The sequence below is a fragment of the Saccoglossus kowalevskii genome, chromosome 22 (genome assembly GCF_978046115.1).
Source record: "Saccoglossus kowalevskii chromosome 22, keSacKowa6.1, whole genome shotgun sequence".
In the NCBI taxonomy this organism is placed as follows: domain Eukaryota; kingdom Metazoa; phylum Hemichordata; class Enteropneusta; family Harrimaniidae; genus Saccoglossus; species Saccoglossus kowalevskii.
The window spans coordinates 4189748-4209426 of NC_140662.1; the positions used below are offsets into that span (position 1 = coordinate 4189748).

At 32.5% G+C, this 19679-nt stretch overlaps 1 protein-coding gene across 1 annotated transcript; it reads left to right on the forward strand.

Moving 5' to 3' along the window:
• Nucleotides 1-424: 424 nt before the first annotated feature.
• LOC146728637 (glutathione synthetase-like) lies at nucleotides 425-17951 on the forward strand. Its single transcript, XM_085495632.1, has 11 exons — nucleotides 425-525; nucleotides 10087-10374; nucleotides 10937-11015; nucleotides 11229-11383; nucleotides 11468-11584; nucleotides 12763-12924; nucleotides 13126-13195; nucleotides 13494-13697; nucleotides 14266-14344; nucleotides 16958-17147; nucleotides 17321-17951. The coding sequence occupies exons 2-11, from the start codon at nucleotides 10103-10105 to the stop codon at nucleotides 17448-17450; spliced, it is 1458 nt and encodes a 485-aa protein (XP_085351758.1). The 5' UTR covers nucleotides 425-525; nucleotides 10087-10102; the 3' UTR covers nucleotides 17451-17951.
• Nucleotides 17952-19679: the final 1728 nt, after the last annotated feature.

Here is a 19679-nt window from a genome sequence, read left to right on the forward strand (position 1 = left end):
GTTGTTTTTTCAATTACATTTTCGCTTTCTTTCCCAACCATTAATCATTTAAAAATCTGAACATACATAAAGCAATCGTCAATACTGGTAATTTGTTCAAAACCATGTACTGCATTTTGCTCTCACCATATTACCGAACACACGCTAAATAACGTCATTTGTGTAATACCTGTAACGTCATCAATCATGACAAAATGCGTAATTCCTGTAACCCTACGACCCTGGGTCATAGGTGCTAGATCTAAAAATTTCAAAAATATTCTAACTATCCCGTAAAAATACGAATCGCGAAGTGAACCTGTTATCAATGACTTGTCAAAGATGTTTATGTTTTCCATTATATAATCGGACGGTTCGTTGAAAATAATAATAAAAACAATGTTTAGACCTGACAAGTGGAATTAAGCATTTGAGCTAAAGCTGGTGCGACAGTTTCTATATATGAAACGCTGGTTTTCATACAATGCAAAAAGCTGGTATTCGAACACTGCAATTCGTAGTTGTTGAAACCACGGAGCATAAACCGTAAGTATATACTAGATTTTAAAATGTACTTGTGGTTATTTTATAATTTGTTTATTTTGACCCCCGATTTAATCGTCATTTTGTAAGCTTGTGCTATATGCCAGCCATGTTTTAATTTATTTTTTTTGCAATTATGATGATATTTCGAGTGTTTTTTCCCAAATATTTCTCTCTGAATCATCTAAACACTAAATATACGTTAAGCAAACTTCAATATCGACAATTTGTTCTAAATCATAAATTGCGTCTTTACTTCATAATAAAACCGATCTCTATCCACCTGTGTGAACCACAACAGCGCCATAGCCAGCTGGTGTACCAGTGATAACAAAATAAATGCGCAAAAATCACCAAAATTCACTATAATGCAGCCATCTTGAATACGGCTTGCTTGCATTCTGAAAAATGTAACAGCAAACATCACATTTGTGAACGATACACATATCATAATTATTCAATTTTTGTGATCATGTAGTTCTATTTAACAATGCAATGTCATCAAACTAGAAAGGTAAAACAACAAAGTCGCCGGTAATCCGACTTTGGGGGAAAGGTTCAGGCTGTAATTTATTTTTCTAGCAATCAACGGGAATTAGACTATCCCGTAGAAAATTGTAAATGGTAGTTGTGGCAGTAAACATGTTCTATAACTTCATTGATTGTAAAAGAAGACTCGCCTGCATGTCTAGCGAGAATAATTTACTGTCAACTTGAAGGTAACCGTGAAACCACTAAGCATATTGAATTCATACAATTTGACCGATACTATATTGAAATTCCAACAAATGGAAATCGATAGCTGCCTCAAACTGAACTGTGAGATTAAGAATGTGAGCTAAAGCTGGAAATGTACAAAATATTATTGAATTGCTGGTACTTTAATTTGAAATGGGTGAGCCATTAGTATATACTGAGTTTTTAGATATAACATTTAATTATTGACAGTATGAACTAAATTTAATTTAACTAAATTTAATCTCGTCTTACCCATGTAGCTTAAAATGACCTATGTTTTAATTGTTGGTTTGCATTTATGGTAATATATCATTGTTGTTTTTTCAATTACATTTTCGCTTTCTTTCCAAACCATTAATCATTTAAAAATCTGAACACACATAAAGCAATCGTCAATACTGGTAATTTGTTCAAAACCATGTACTGCATTTTTCTCTCATCATATTACCGAACACAAGCTAAATAAAGTCATTTGTGTAATACCTGTAACGTCATGAATCATGACAAAATTCGTAATTCCTGTAACCCTACGACCCTGGGTCATAGGTGCTAGATCTAAAAATTTCAAAAATATTCTAACTATCCCGTAAAAATACGAATCGCGAAGTGAACCTGTTATCAATGACTTGTCAAAGATGTTTATGTATAAGCGTGTGCTATATGCCAGCCATGTTTTAATTTATTTTTTTGAAATTATGATGATATGTCGAGTGTTTTTCCCAAATATTTCTCTCTAAATCATCTAAACACTAACTATACGTTAAGCAAACTTCAATATCGACAATTTGTTCTAAATCATGAATTGCATCTTTCCCTCATAATAAAACCGATCTCTACCAAACTGTGTGAACCACAAAAGAGCCATAGCCAGCTGGTGTACCAGTGATAACAAAATAAATGCAAAAAAATCACCAAAATTCACTATAATGCAGCCATCTTGAATATGGCTGGCACAATTTGTACGCACTCTGAAAAAGGAGAATTTCAAGGAATGAGGCATCGTCTCAAATTTGTTATTTTTGCTATTACCACATCAGTAGCAGCATTTATGAGTGTGAAAGAGTTAGCGCCGTACAGCAAATGTATTTTATTATCGTTGACCGCAGTGTGACATCGCGGTCATCGCCGTGGCGTCGTAATTCAACGGTACGTGAATGGCAAATGACATGATACGATAAATCCGCAGTTCACACGAAGGCTATTGCTGCTATAAGCATGGAGGTAAAATGATATAAGCATGAATCAATGCCGCATCACTTCGTAACACGTCACTTATTAACTGCGTTATTAGTTTTGTCGTTACGAGATGCCTATGTAGCTTAGGTCCATGCTCTATAGAGGCAAACCTGATTGGACCGTTACACGCATCGATGTTCACGGAGATTAGTGTTATCAGCTTGTAAATAAACTACGGGTTTCTGTAAACATAGGCTATGCAAGTGATTAACAACACTCATTAGCATAGCCACACTTCCAATTCACACTTGCCCGGGTCAGTGAATTGGGCCTTTATATCGGTGTGGGTCAGTTTCGCATCAAAATTAAAAAATACAATCAAATTTGAACTTGAACAGCAATGAAAAAACAAAACTAAAATAAAACAAGACAAATTTAGCAGCATCCACATTTCAGATTCTTTTTATATTCAATTTTATTATAAAAATAGGAAAAAAACATTAGTCTGCATATTTTAAGAAATGTTGTCTCCATATTGCATTGGTGAACAATGACAATCTCTTTGTTTCACTATAAAAACATTTCGCTAAAATACAATATAATTAGACAAATTCAAATTTATCTGATAAATAATAATTGCAATAATAACTTTATGATTTTGATTATGAATATGTCCCGCCGAGAGATTTCATATGGGTCGAAGCCATTTTGAATTGCATATGTCACGACTTCAAATTATTGAAATATTTGGAAAGAATTATTCAGAAAACTGTCAACACAGGCAACTGCATAATCCATTGACTATCGTTCTACTCGAGAAATGGATGTCTATGTAGGTGCACAAACGATACAAAAAGAACAGTATCTATTTAATACAAAATATCTAATTATTTATTCTTGTATACACTTGAATGAATCACCAAAATACGTGATTGCATATGGTCAAAATTCGACAATCTAGTAATATTTCGAGTGCCCGTGGCGGCGACTGGCCACCATTCGGCCATTGTCTGCAGTAGCCTGGCAGCAGCCACATACCCTAAGAATCCAAATCTTATGTATAAATTACAACTTTTACAATGCATTCCATGTACATTCCCGTTTAATGTTGTGTATGAGTAGATTCGATACGATGCTGAATTAGAAATTATCTAAAATTAACAGCATTGATATTTTGAGTTCCTACTGTATTGGAGTGCTCCTGCACTAAAAGCGTTTTGTTACTGTCAAAAACTAGAATAACTACCCGCGTAATGTCAACAGTTCTAGCGCCTGACCTGGAGATATCGACGTACCTCTTGGCATCATCCTGCAAAGTAAAGGTTATTGCATGGAGATGAAAAGGCTACCAGAACAATGATAGTTCAATATTGTCAGTAATATCGACACTTACAACATGTGTTATTTAACTATTTTAAATAAAATAATTTAGAAAACATACTAACTTCAATGATATGTTTGTTGTGTTCAAAAATACTACTTTCCGAAAACATTGTGGCCTGAAATTTCAACCTTTCATTACCTATATCAGCAAACATTTCAGTTTCATTATTAATTGCATAAGCTGCAAAATAATAATTGATTTTTCAGTGATTCTGCTAACAACATCTCAACATATCGCATTTGTACTTTGTACACACTGAATAACAATTCAAAGCTTTTGCACTAGTAAATAAACACACACAAAAAAAAAACACAGACATTAGTGACACTTGAAGAACAGTTCTAGACAAATGGGCAGATCTGATGTTTTTATTATTGCATTTTTATATTTTTAATTATTGCATGGAAAGCATAAGGGATAGGATATTAATCGATACTAACGACAATATCAAAAGTACATTTTCCTAAGAATAAAATGCAACATTGTGTGTATTTAAAATACGAATATATACGAATTACCTAAGTTCGATGATATGGCAACCAATACGATCACGTGACACTGATTACATTCCGTACTGACATGATTTTTAGGAATCGTAGTTGCTTCATTGATAAATCATTAACCCCGAAAATTTATTGCAGACTAGTGGTCATGTGTTTGGTATATGTACAATATATGAATGCTTGTCTAAAACGCAAATATATTTGATGATTCATGATGGTAAACTGTCGATGATATGTGAATAAACAAAATAACATAAGTATATACTGAGTTTTTAGATCTATAATAGCCTTAAACTGACATGTGAGATTAAGGTCTTGAGCTACAACTGGAAATATATTTGAAATGAAATGTCCTTGATATGTTACTGCATTTGGAAATGGATGATGCCAGAACCTTAAGTATGTACTTAGTTTCAAGATATAACATTTAATTATTGACAGTGGGAACTACTTAATTGATGTTATTTTATCAGTTTAAATTTATTCGCGTAGTTCTAAATTGATGGGTTGAAGTTATGGTACTATATGGAGTGATAGTTTCCCAATAAAGCAAAAGCTATTTACTGTCACACTATATTATTTAATCGATAATACTAAATAGACAAAGTGGCAAAGTTCTTGTGTTATTATCTCCGTAGTAATATATTGAACAATATTTCAACTGTTACGTCACAAATCCTGAAAAAAATGCGTGTTTCCGGTAACACGAAGTCTTTGGGTGAAAAGGTGAAAAGTCTAAAAAAAATTCCGGATATTCAAATAATCCCGTAAAAGCATATGATTCCCACAAGGTTTACTAACGTGAAGCTGTTAACTTTGAATTGATAAAGAAACTAATACAAACTATGTTGAGAATTGACACGTGGGAATATACATTTGAGCTGAAGCTGGTGTAAATATCTTCTATACTTGAAACGCTGGTACTTGTTGTCACTGCATTTACGACAAGGAGCACAAACCGAAAGTATATGCTGCGTTTTAAAATTATTCACAGTTGGAACTACTAAAATTGTATCAGTTACTTTACGTTAACACTCAATTGATTGCGTCTTTCCTTTATAACAAAACCAACCCCCTCCGCCTGTGTGAACCATGTCCGAAATAGTCAGCTGCTGTACAAGTGATAACAAAATAAATGCAACAAATTTACCGATATTTACTGTATGGGATAGACATCTGTAATATGGGAAATTTATCAATGCCAGTCGAACTTTCGAATATATTTGATTATTCTAAAATAAAGACATTATGGTAAACCGTCAGTATGGGTGAAAAACAAATTATTAGCGAGACAAAAAGTGACGAATATGGTCGAATTATAGGCATATTGAACACATACAATTGACCCAAACCATAATGAAATGGTCTATAGTCAGCCTAAAACTGACCTGTGAGAAACTTGGTACATACTGAATAGTAATTAAGCATTATAGCTATAACTGGTTCTTGATGATATGTTACTGCGATTTGAAAATTTAAGTCAGAATCTAAGTACGTACGTTGTTTCAGAATTTAACATTTAATTATTGACTGTAGGAATGACATAATTGATGTTATTTTATCAGTTTGAATTACCATTGTGCTTGAAACAACCATAGTTCTAAATTGATGGTTTCATCTATGATGATATTTTGACTATTGTTTCCCAATTAAATGAAAAATGTCACAGATATATATTATTTAATCAATTATTTCTAAATATCAACGTGGTAAAGTTATTGTGTAATATCTCTGTAATTTTATTGAACGATACTCAAAAAATATAACAAGTCAATGCGTGTTGCCGGTAACCCGATGACTTTTTGTCATAGATGCTAGCTCTAAAACTAAAAATGTTACGGATATGCAAATTACGAACAATTACGAAGCCCGAAGACCGGAATGGTAATTATTTTTAAATATAACAAAAACAATTAATTGTTTTTAATTGACACTTGTATTTTTATATGCTGAGAACTTAGATCAAAGCTGGTCTTTCTTTTATAAGCGTGTGCTTGAAACTAATGTTTTGCAATTGTAATGAGTTTTTTTCCCCAGTTATTTCTCTATAATTCATCTAAGCACTAAACATACGTGAAACAATCTTCAATATCGACAATTTGTTCTAAATAATATATTGCATTTTTCCGTCATAATAAAACGGATCCCCACCCACATACCAGTGATGCCTAAATAAATGCGATAAATGTACCGATAATTATTGAATGGGGCAGCCATTTTGAAAATAAAGATAGACAATAAGAGAAACGAGTTTTAAAGTTTATCACAAATCGGAGGAAAATGCCAAATTTAAATCCGATCCAATCCAACAGCTCTTGAAATTTTACCGTATTCGAAGTTTAGGATAATTTGTTTATTTACTGCACAATTGCACACGTGATGCGAACATCACATTTGTAAGTCAGTGAACAATAAACATAATTTTATTATTTTACTTTCCCAACATAGAAAAAAATTGTGTTTGTATGTTACTGTATTTCGAATGTACACTGGTCAACTATATTGTCACCAATATGTAGGTTCTAAAACTATTTCTCGCATTTAACGGGAATTTGGCATTCCCGTAGTTAATTGGCAAACATACCTCATCAACATAACATAACTTTAAAACGGTGGTCGTGGCAGTAAACGTGTTTACAGTGGCTTTCTGTGGATGTTCATTCTCACCACTTAACAGCGCAACTGGAGACTATAATTTAGAATTATCCTTCGTTTTCAGCCTATGTACCATATGTTATCACTGGTTAGCTTCACAAAATACAAATTACACTGCAATGAACGCCATTTTCCCTGTCTATCAGAACTTATATGCTCACAGTATAGCTGCGATGCTTCTGTTATTGTATAATTGCTGTATTATAGGTGGGTGGTTAGAACAGAAACAGATCAGAATTGAACAAAAAGTGATACCATAGAGTAATGAAACATTACAATTGACATACCTAGAATTGAATGTGATGCACTTGTATCTTCAACCCCTCACACAATCTTCTTTAAATACAATTTTCAGCTTGTAATTCACATCTAGCCTTTAAATAATAATAACATGAATTCCCTGAAACATTAAATTATGCCTCACAATATATCGCAGTGATAAAGCTAATAATAGATGTTGACACTATCATACTCCACAGGACTACGCTACAATACATAACATTAAACCATACTACTCTACATAATATTTTACAACTAGAGATCATCAAGTGATAGCTCAGAGAAAAGAAACATTACAATTAATCAAATCAACAGCAGGCATGAAACTATAATGTGGGTCACATTGAATAACAATATAAAATGTATTTCCCTTTCAATTAACTCCATGAATTCATTGTGACAAACGTCTCAGCTACCCAATCAATATAAACGCCAAGACGCATCGGCAATTTAATACGTCCCCGCCACTCCAAAATACGATGTTCCAGCGCTTACATTTTCTCTAGTACGCATTTTGCTCCCATATTTCATATCTTACCTATCGTATTATTTCAATCACCTTGTTATATTTATATACATTTATATTTGTTTGTACATACTTGACAGGTTTTACCATTAATGTTTGCCCATTTCCTATCCACACAATTTGCATTGATGTAGAATTAGGATTTCTATAGGGGTATCATGTCACTCAAGCTCTCTGTTGTTGTTTTGTCTTAACAATATAACATACACACATCACGCTCACCCGGTATCATTCAATACCCCGTGTTACAATAATTCGTGCACCAATGCATCAAATTGCCAGAAACATTAAAAACGACAGGCTGTAATTATCATTGTATATTTAACCTGTTTACCCAGTTTCAGTCAGCGCTGACATCATGCCCAGTACTCACGTGACTCCCTTACTACAAACAAATCTATTATTTTGATAGCCATCTGTTGTATTTATATTTATACATTCACCTGTTAATATCTGTCGATTTCCTACATGTACATTTTGCTTTTATGCAGTATTAGTATTTTTATAGAGGTACGCTGCCAGTCAAGTTATTGTATTTTTTGTACTGGCTTATCACTGCAAAAATGAACTATTCACACATAACGTATATCATATCGACAGTTTCATTTTGCACCGTTATACCATATGTCCATCTGTATAAATATGAATGTTCTAACCTTACTTTCAATACACCGTAACTCACTATACAAAATACATATTTGAGCGAAAAAGAAGTCTGTCAGCGTTTCCCTGATTTGATAAAGTAAGTGTTTCCGATTTTCGAATATATACAATACATAGTAGTAATACGAGTTATGTAATGAAATTTTTCCAAAATTTAAATGTATTAATTTAATATATTAAATCCACTGCATACCACGTGACATATGACCTCGCGTCGAAACATTAGTTTACATTTTTACAGTATATTTATTTGATGTGGAATTGAAACAAGCAAGGCATGAACAAGGTAAATTCAGGAAGTGCCCGTATGGAAGTAGGCATACGAATATGGCAACAGGTCGACACTATACAAATTTTGATCCCATCAGCGGCTGACTTGCAAATTTTAGAGTACCGAAGAGCTCATTGTCAACCAAGGAAAGCAGTATGAAGTTAATTTAAAACAAGTTGTAATCCACTGTTTGAATGAGGACCTGGATAATAAATAATTTAATGTAGTACATTGGTGTGATAGCGACTCAACGATCGCACATTTGGTTCACACGTCGTCACTCTATTGTTTAGAATCAATAACTTGCATGTTTAGGGTGGAGATTATAAACATATATTACAGGAATGTTATAAATATATTGTTTACTTATTGTATTTAGTAGTGGTAACTTTGCAAGGCTTTAACCGTGAAACACATTCCTGGTAATCACGTGTTCGTGCCAACGACTGCAGCGATTGGCTGGTCAAATGGTTACTCTGCCACGCCTTTCACTTTAAATATAAGTTTTAATATAACATTTTGTAAGAGACGATTACCTCAGCTGAATGCTTGTGTAAATAATGCTGGACTACATGTAATGAACTTATGTGTATTCATTTGGGTCGAATCTCTACGTGTAAGCGACACCAGCCAAGCGAGACGAAGTTCCCCGATTATCGAACACAATGCCAGTGTTCATAACACGATTGTGAAGTTGGTGGTTAAGTTTTAATGTTGACAGTCTTTTACTTATTAGTTATTACACACGTATGCACGTGTTTGTGTGTGCCATTGATATTCAACAGTAGATCAAAGAATATGCCAGTTTCTTAAGCAAATCAAAAACATTTCAATGAGGTAATTTAAAATGCTATAAAACAGCCCACCCGTTTAGAAATTATTACACTCACATAACAATACTTTTAACGAAAATGAAGATTCAACATAAAATTAATAATTTGTTTGGCATTGTAATCACTAATTTATTTGATGCATAAAACTTTGTTGTCCTTGTCTGTGTTCTGGTTTGATTTGTTAAATACCTTTATCAATTTGATTATATCACCATTGTTTATAGTATTTGTATGACTTTTTGTCTTGTATTTTGTTATACAATAAAAGACCATAGTGATTGGTACAACTAGGTTTTCTCGTGTTAATTCAGATATCAAACCAATTTCTTGTTCGTGATTTATTTGGCTAACAATCAAAGCGATTTGTTAAACCGTTCGTATGTTTGCATGCAAGACAGATCATATGACCTGGTTTGGTACGAAAAATGGATATTCGCCACAACTCGGCAAAAACTGTATTTATTGAAAAGCACATTTTTATTTCATTTTAAATTAGTATTGTAAGGGAATCCTACATAATTTCACTCACATTACAGATAACAAAGTTAGACAATGGAGGCATGTATCTCACTGCCATTGGAAAAACCACTTCTAGATGAAATAGTGGTTCGGAGTAAAGACTTTGCTAATATGCATGGGATAGTAATGAGAAGACCAGAGACACCTTCCTCATCAGATGTTGTATGTTTCACACCTCATACGTTAGTGCCATCTCCTGTGCCAAAGAAATTGTTTTATCAATCCTTGGCTATTCAGAATGACTTCAATCTGTTGATTCATGCTATGAGTCATGATTATGAATTTCTAAAGTCTGTATTAAAAAGGTAAATTATTGTTAAACGTAGTTAAGGATTAATGTTGGATGCAGGAAGAGTTTGAAATATTGCTAGGTTATTTCGCGTAACTAGTCAATAAGAAAGACAAAATATGGAACCTGAAATAGTTTTATTTTTTTGACTACCAAATTAAAGTTTTGTTATACTCCAGATTTATTTCTAAATACACATATAGTATAATAAATGTTTTACATAACTGGCATGAATACAATTACATTTAAGGCCAACTACCAACATTTATCCACATCTCAGTATACTTGATATAAAATGAATTGACAATGAAATATATTATAATCAGCAAATATTTTATTTTGTAATTGTTTATACATACACGAATCACAATATATACGCAATCCACCTTCACCAACCACTTCATTCAATATATAGAGGACCTCCCATGGGTGGGATGTCGGATTTATTGGGCGGATGAGGTATAGTAATTCCACTGGGTTGACCGTCAGAAACAAACATTAATTAGATATAAATCGATACATACCAGTTGCCCGAAGTACGTATTGTTGATTACTTCGTTTTTTTTATCAAATTATAGTTCAATTCAACAAGAGGAGTTCGTGAAAAGACACTTTGACATTTATGAAGAGGTGTACATACACAACACACCATGTCAGGTATGAGAATATTACTGTACAGAGTACACGTGCGTGTTCCCGATACTATTTTATTTTTTACCAAGACATGCAAAGGTTTATGCACATCGAACATAGGATAAATCTCTAAATAAAGCCGTCGCTTATAACAGACAGTTTCAGCGTACAGTCAAATAAGTACCAATGCTACACGAATAACACCCAAACATTGATATTATCCCCTTTCTTTTACAGCCAATAATATTAGGTATGTTACGAAGTGACTATGTGCTGGACTGTGATGATCTGGAGAATATCTCAAACAATAACATTAAAATAAAACAAGTCAAACTGTTCGTCACGTCCGCTTCTATGGCTGGACTCGGAACCCAATGTACTCGTCTTCACCGGTTAGTATATTTCCAATACCATTTAAAAAACTCTTCTAAATAGAATAATCAGTTGAACTATTTTACCGATTAAATTATTTGCAGGTTTAATCTAGAAAATCTCGGAAAACAAGATATTGCAGCCAATTTGCCAGAATGTAAAGCGGTGGAAAATATGGCCAAAGTATTTGCTGAAGCTTGGAGAATGTATGGCAATAAAAAGTAAGTTGTGGCTCAAATACATTTAAATTAGACATGGTTCTCCGTTATGATGTGCAAATTGAGGTATCATTAGGAAATATTATGCTACTTTAACTGGGTTTGTACTGTTTTTGTCTCGAATTGAATTCTATAATTGAATAATCTAACACTTAAGGTAAATATGCAGTTTACCTGACAGGTATTTTAATTAGTTAATTAGGAAACCAAGATGACCTCCCTTGTCCACAAAACTATATATTTTCGGAAAGCTCATTGTATGAATTTTAACATTTTTTTAAAGTATTTTTTTTTAACACTGTAGTTTGAAATATGCACAAAAATGTGATATTTTGGTCAAAAGTGATTTAAAAAATTAGCTTCTAAACCATGCTTCTGTTTCCTGCCAAAATTGGTTTACGGGTACATATTTTTTTTATGAAGAAAGTGCCGTCTTGAACTGTCTACCACTTGTCAATTTTGCAGGGCAGCAGCTCAAATTTCACTACTTCAAGTTTGTGAATAAATTAACATCCAGGCTAGTTGTTTGTACGATTGTTGTAACACTATTCAACCAGAAACAATGCCCCGACGGCGTTTTGAAGATAAACACAATGTCAATTATTTGTGAAAATTTCTAAACAAAAGGTCAACGCGTCTAGGAGCTTGCTAAGCATTCAAAAGAGAGAATGTTTGCACCTGTTATCTATATTATTAAATCGTCTTTTGAGTATGTTCTACTATTCAAAATTCTACAAAATGTTAACAGTCTATGCCAAGACTGTTTGGATAATAAAAAGCAAAAAAAAAAAAAAAAAAAAAAAAAAAAACGAACCTGCATCTCTACCTTTAACATAGCATTCTTCCATGCCTGGGGGAATGAATACATGTATTGGTTAATACTGTGTACGTTATGCTGATCATATACTCAAATTATGTTGAAAATGTCAGGAAAGTTTTGGTGTCATTTGTTTATACTTGTATTGTGTCGTGCCTAATACTGTCATAGCAAGGTTGTGTAGACCTTTTTCCCCAATGTCTTTTCGATCAATGTGTTTGACTTTCTTTCATTGACCCCTTGTTGTTGGTCAGTCCACAGATGGTTTTCAGTCGTGCTCTTTTTGTATAGTTTGTTTGTGTATTGTGTAAGTGTAGCGTTTTGTGCAAGTTATCATTTATGTATTTGTATTAATTTCCTGCAGGGCTGCCATTATGTTAATCATTAGACACAATTCTACTACTGTCACCGATCAAAGATGGTTGGAATATGAAATAAGACATCTTGATAAATCTATCCCGATTATAAGAAGAGGATTTAAAGACATCATTGAAAGAGCCAAACTAGTGGACAATAAACTTATCATGTGAATGTTATTATATACATCTGGGTGTTTCAGTGTCTACATGATGTTGACAACATATGTTCACATTAAGTATTTATCCAGTGAAAATGAATATAATGACCACACCATAACTCGTAACGTTCAAAAATGTTAATATTGAATTTACAACATTTTGAAAACATTATTAATTATGTTATTTGTTTGATTGTTTTAATTCAACAGAGACGATTATGAAATAGGAATTGTGTATTATAGGACTGGGTATTTAATTGAACATTACCCAACAGATAAGGTGGGTGGTGATAAACTTGTACATTTAATTTTTTCCCGAGCTTTTATTTCAGAATTTAGATTGCAATTTGTGTATCTTGGTAGCACGTATTATATTTCAAATGTATTATTATTGTTCATATTTCATATCCGTCACATGTTTTATTGTGTGCGATAGATGTGTTGATTATTACATTAGCGTATTCAAATATTGACGGACGATTAATTTAAATAAACGTTGCTATGCTGCTGAAGGCAAAACATTCGATGCTAATAAAGTATTAGAAAATTTAATAGTGACATGACTTTTTGTATTCTAGGAATGGGAAGCACGTCTTATGATTGAGAAATCTCTTGCTATCAAATGCCCATCTATCGGTTATCGCTTGGCGTGTATCACTGTGCTAAAACAAGAAATCTTCAGAAGTGGTTCAATTGAAAGGTTGCAAAAATATTTCCCAGATGGAGAAGATGCAATAAATCGAATTCGAGACCTATTTCCCGGACTTTATACACTTGATATGGTAAGACCAACATAACATTATTACCAAAACATCTATTCTCATCAAGTGAATCAACTCTTTGGTAAAACTATTCGTGTTAATCTATATACCAATCAACGAAAAGCAAAATTAGACTAAATCGTTGTCACAATATTATCTGCCCCTCCCGATGAATAAAGTTCACTTCTATCACCTAAGACACAAGATATGGCCAGAAAAATACCAGTATTACTGTGTCAGCTATTCCATCCACGAATGCAATTATCGAACCATATTCTTCACGATATTTACTTTATAAAACGATGGAAATGAAACGCTACAACGCTATCCTCTATTTCCATACAATGAATAAATTATAAAACCATTTACTAGACTTTTTACACTTGATATGATAAAAGGAAAGGAATAGCGCCTCTTATTTCCCTGTGACAATATAAATACTATCAGATGCCATATGTATAACTAAAATACACATAACATGTGAACACAAAAATAATGAATATTAATTAATATGACACATTATGTATATTTCCTTGATATTTTGTGAAATTGCTCTGAACTGTGGTTATTTAATTTGATTTTATTACAGGATAGTGAGGGGTCTAAAAATGTTCAAAAAGCTCTGCAAAACCCGAACAAATACGTGTTAAAATCAAGAAAACTTGAAGGTAACTCTAAAAATAATTTACTTTAATATAATTATTTATATTTAGGGTTATGTGACGTTACATGGACAAAACCATGTGACATTATTCCACCAATTATAGTTGGTACATTTATTTATTTATTTCACCAGAATGACCATTATAACAGAACTTATAAACAAAATACAATAGTAGTAATTCCGGCGTGGACCATGGAAATAGTCCTCATGGACTAGTCCAGTCCATGGCCCAGACTGTCAAGTTGAAATTTACAATTTACTAGTAAAGGAAAGGAAAATTACTATTTACATAACGAAAATTAAAATGTAATCTTTATGATTTAGATATAAATATGACTAAAATATTATGTGTAATAATAATATAAACGAACTACTGGTACAACGAATTTATATGCAGAAGAAAAGAATAAAAAATGCAGAGAAATGGGAGGTAATCGAGGAATTTAACAAAGCAAATAATGTTTCATTTCATATTTAAACATGTTTCTGTTGTTGATGTTTTTGAGGGAGTCTGGAAGTGAATTCCAGTGTTTTACTGCAGCAAATTTGAAATTATGTTGTGAAACTGTAAGTTGAGCAGCAGGAATTGACAAATTACCGCTAGACACTGAACTTGTGTGATAGCAATGTGAGTAATCATTAACATACTTATTGAGGCTATGTGCATATTTGTTGTGTTTAAGGTCGAAGATAAATAGGCAGGTTTGTAATTTACAAAGTTTGTGAATATCAAGTATGCGTAATTGGATAAAAAAAGAAGCAGAATGTGCATTAAAGTGCGAGAAGGTGATAAGGGGCACAACTTTTTTTGTAAGAGCAGAACTTGTTCAAGAAGTGTTGGGTATGTGTTTCCCCAGATTTCAATACAGTACATTAAGTGTGGGAGAATAAGTGTGTTGTAAAGTAGGATGAGAATCGATCTGGGAACATAGTGACGAATGCGAGATATAATGCCCACTTTGGGACTAATGGTTTTCACATTTTTTTCAATATGAGAATTCCAATTTAGCATTGGGTCAATGGTTACTCCCAGATAAGTGGCTTCAGACACGCCCTCTACCAACGTATCATTGATAGCGAGCAGTCCCTCCGCTTTTACTTTTCTTTGCGGGGTTTTCAGGATCATATAGTTTGTGTTTTCTACATTAATTGTTAATTTATTAGCATTGCACCACTGTCCAACATTTTCAAAATCATTATTAATATTAGAAAGATCAATAGAGTTAGTTTGTAGGAATTTAAATAAATTTGTGTCATCCGCAAAGAGGCGGAAATTAAAAGCATCAGTAGAGTGGTTAATATCATTTTTGTAGAGAAGAAAAAGTAAAGGCCCTAATATTGATCCCTGGGGCACCCCGTATTGAATCTGTCTGGATGTGGATGCAGTTCCAATGTTTACTGTTTGGTGTCTATTAGTTAGGTAGCTTTGGAACCACGAAAGCGGGAGACCCCTTATCCCATAATAAGCCAGGTTTTTAAGGAGAATATTGTGGCCAATATTATCGAATGTTTTTTTTAAGTCAATGAATACCCCAAATGTAACAAAACCGTTGTCCATGTTGGCAGTGATATCAGAAACAAGGTCAACTCGGGCAAGGGCGGTACATCGTGTGATACTTGTGCCAAATAAAAAGATGTCAACTATATTAATGACATCACCCACCTTTATATCTCTGCCAATCTTAGTCTTTACGCTGACGATACCAAACTTTATAGGTCTATTACATCTCCAACTGACGGTCACACTTTGCAAACTGATTTTAATAAGTTTGTAGAGTGGTGCAACCTTTGGAAATTATTACTCAGTTCAGAGAAGTGTAAATTTATTACCTTCACTCTTAAGACAAAAACTATTTCAAGCTATAAATACTCTATGGAAGGTATACTCTTGCAGAAAGTTTCAATCATTAAAGACTTGGGTATCCATTTAACTTCTAAACTGTCATACAATCATCATATCAATTCTATCGTTTCTAGGGCCTTAAACGTTTTATTAAACGTTTTTGTTATAGCTTTAATGATATTTCTGCAATTATTTCTTTGTATCTTGTTTATGTCAGATCTATTCTTCAATATGGCTCTGTGGTGTGGTCCTCTCATCAAAAAGAGCTATCTAACAAAATTGAAAATGTGCAATTTAAATTTGTTAAATATTTATGTAGAAAGCTACGTGTGCATTGTAGTATTTCATGTTATCCCATTTATTGCAAACTTATTAACATTCCCCTTTTATCTAACAGAAGAACTATTCTTGATCTTCCCTTTTTATATAAAATTATTAATTCTTTTTATGACTGCCCTGATATTCTTGCCAATATTTATTGTTATATTCTAAATAGGTGTCTGAGACACAAACCATTTTTTAAACCTGACTGTGGATCAGTCAATTGCAGGAAGCATTTATCACTTTTAAGTTGTATTGTTTTTTTTTGTTATGTAATGTGTTTGCCCGTTGAACTGTGTATTGAATAAATAAATAAATAAATAAATAAATAAATAAATAAATAAATAAATAAATAAATAAATAAATAAATAAATAAATAAATAAATAAATAAATAAATAAATATTGTTCGACAGTTGTAATTATATGAGGAGCTCTAATATTTCATACAATAGGAGATACCTTATATGATGAGGATTTAGTATCCAAGCTGAATGAACTGGGTGAAGACAAAAGAAGAGCCGAGTACGTCTTGATAGACAGAATAAAACCGCCTGTGGTAAAGAACTATATAGTGCAAAGTGGGAAAGACGTTGAAAATCGAGAAACGGTCAGTGAAATTGGAATATTTGCTGCAATTATAAGGTAGGAAATGCGTGTTTAATAAGTTATCCATTTATTATTAAGTCAACGTTTTAACATGTTTTGTCCAAATTATGTTTTAAAATGTATTAAATTTATTATCACTGAGACCGAAACATATTATTCAACACATCCTGTACATACTTAATTTTCCTTAATTATTCATTATATTTCAGTCAAGGTGAAAATCTGCTCATTAACAGTACATGTGGTCATATCCTGAAAACAAAGACAAAATCTTATAAAGAAGGAGGTGCTAGTGTTGACAATGCAGTCGAATATATTGATAGTCCATTTCTTGTGTAGTTATACACTGATATTATATTCAAAAATTCTCACTAACTGCAGGAAATTACATATAAAATATATACAAATTTTTACTAGTTTGTCCGGTGTTATTTTATGGGTTGTTATTTTATGGTTGTATTGTTAATTATATTTGAGTTGGTCTAACACTGATTTACATAATTCTAATCCATAATAGTTGCTAATTTAAAGGCATAACAATATAATCAATTGCATGTCATAATAGTTACTATACGTATATCATAATAGTTACAATGTGTTTATGATATGATATATAGATATATGTCAAAATAGTTACTGAACTTATGTAATAACAGTCAGCATTTCTATTACAGAATGTTTAATAAATGTATGACATCATATTTAAAAACGTATATCATAATAGTTACCAATTGCATGACATAATATATAATAAATCAATAAATAATTGTTATTAAATGTATTGCACAATATGAAATGTACGTAGGTTAAAAAAGTAGGAATAAACTGTTGGTAAAACAACCTTTATTTTCATGTTTTTTTTATTTTTTACCATTATTTCCACTAAACTATTTTCAAAACTAGTAAAATGTAATGCAAACTAGGTAATGGGGTATAACCGAATGTATTGTTACGAATAGCCAGATAAGCAATATTTATAAAGAATTACTGTATATCATGGCAGGTAAGCGTATGTACAAGCGTTCACAATAGTTACCATAAATGCACCTGACTGGTGAAACATCTCTGACAAGTGATAAGCAATATATAGAACGAAATTCAACGATTCACATGTTGCAGGGCCAAAGAGACTAACCCGTTTTTGAATAGCAATGATGATTGTTCACCTGTGTACTCGTAGTCGATAATAAAAGTTCGGCGCCGAATTAACTAAACAACTAACTTTTGCAACTGATTATGACTGGCTAATTATTGCGTTAATAAATGTGTATATTAGCCCAGTAGCAACCCTTGAATCTCATTATGCTGGCTACAATATATGCATAATATATACATACCAAAATATAAATAAACGAACAATAACAAATAACCATGACATATCTGTCACTAGAAAAACATAAGTGTACAAATTTATGTGATTTGAAAACAATCTATGATCAAGCTGATAGTTGCTTGTTTCACGCGCGCCCAATACCACATATGAAATTATATGAAAAAACAATGTACGTGTAAGCTGTTTCATTATTGAATAATATTTTGTATTTACGTTTAGATTATTATATAGTCTACACACCTCTGACTCAATGCGTAATATATTTGCGAGAAATTTCTAAATGTATCTATTATCCAGAATTCATTTTGGAGAATAATATCTGACTGTGAGATATTGGCCATGGATGTAATAGCTGTATAGCACATACACCAAATATCAAAATAGTGTATGTTATTTAACACTAATTCATCATTCGGAGGGATGCAATGATCATGTACTTTAACAGATCATTACAGTAAATTGTAGGTGAAATCGGTTCCGTATCTTGGTATATTCTATTGTAATGCTGTCTTGATGTTAAACAGTCTGTAAAGGTAAATATAAGTTTTTCGTCTGTACTCTGGGTAATTTATTACTGTTTTTATTTTGTGTAGTGTACATATTCGAGTATTATTGCTATACTGAACACTGTGGCCAGTACCATATCAGTTATTGGAATGCTAATTATATAGTGAATTGTTAAATGAGGTCCCTCATCGGCAACAAAATACGTTGTATTCAAAGTAATTCAGCTGTTATTTCTTGGTAAACCAAAATTTGTGTTTCTCCTTTCCATGGGGTTTCATATATCAATGGACAGTTATGTCATTTGAATCTTTCAGGTCATAGAATTTTAGCGTGAAATATATTTGTAACTCTTGTTGTATTTTATAAGATATTTTTAGAATGCATAATAAATATCCTTGATTCTGCGTATTGTGACAATATGTACATTGCAAAATTTCACGATATTCAGGATGTCGTCATCTCATGAATATTGTATACCTAATAGCACGTGTGTGTTTCCCATAATAACCACCGTTGAGCAGGTTTGCACTCTGACTTTGTTACTTGACATATCGAAAGGTGTGCATTAATAGTCTGACCGTTAGTCGCAGTGACCTTTTATCAAAGTTAAAAGATTGGTTATCTAATTAGGTTGGAATTGGCAAGAGAGATTAACAATTACACGCATAAAACAACTATGTTGAGTGAACGAACAGTTTTGAGTTTTATATTCACGATTGTATCTGCGT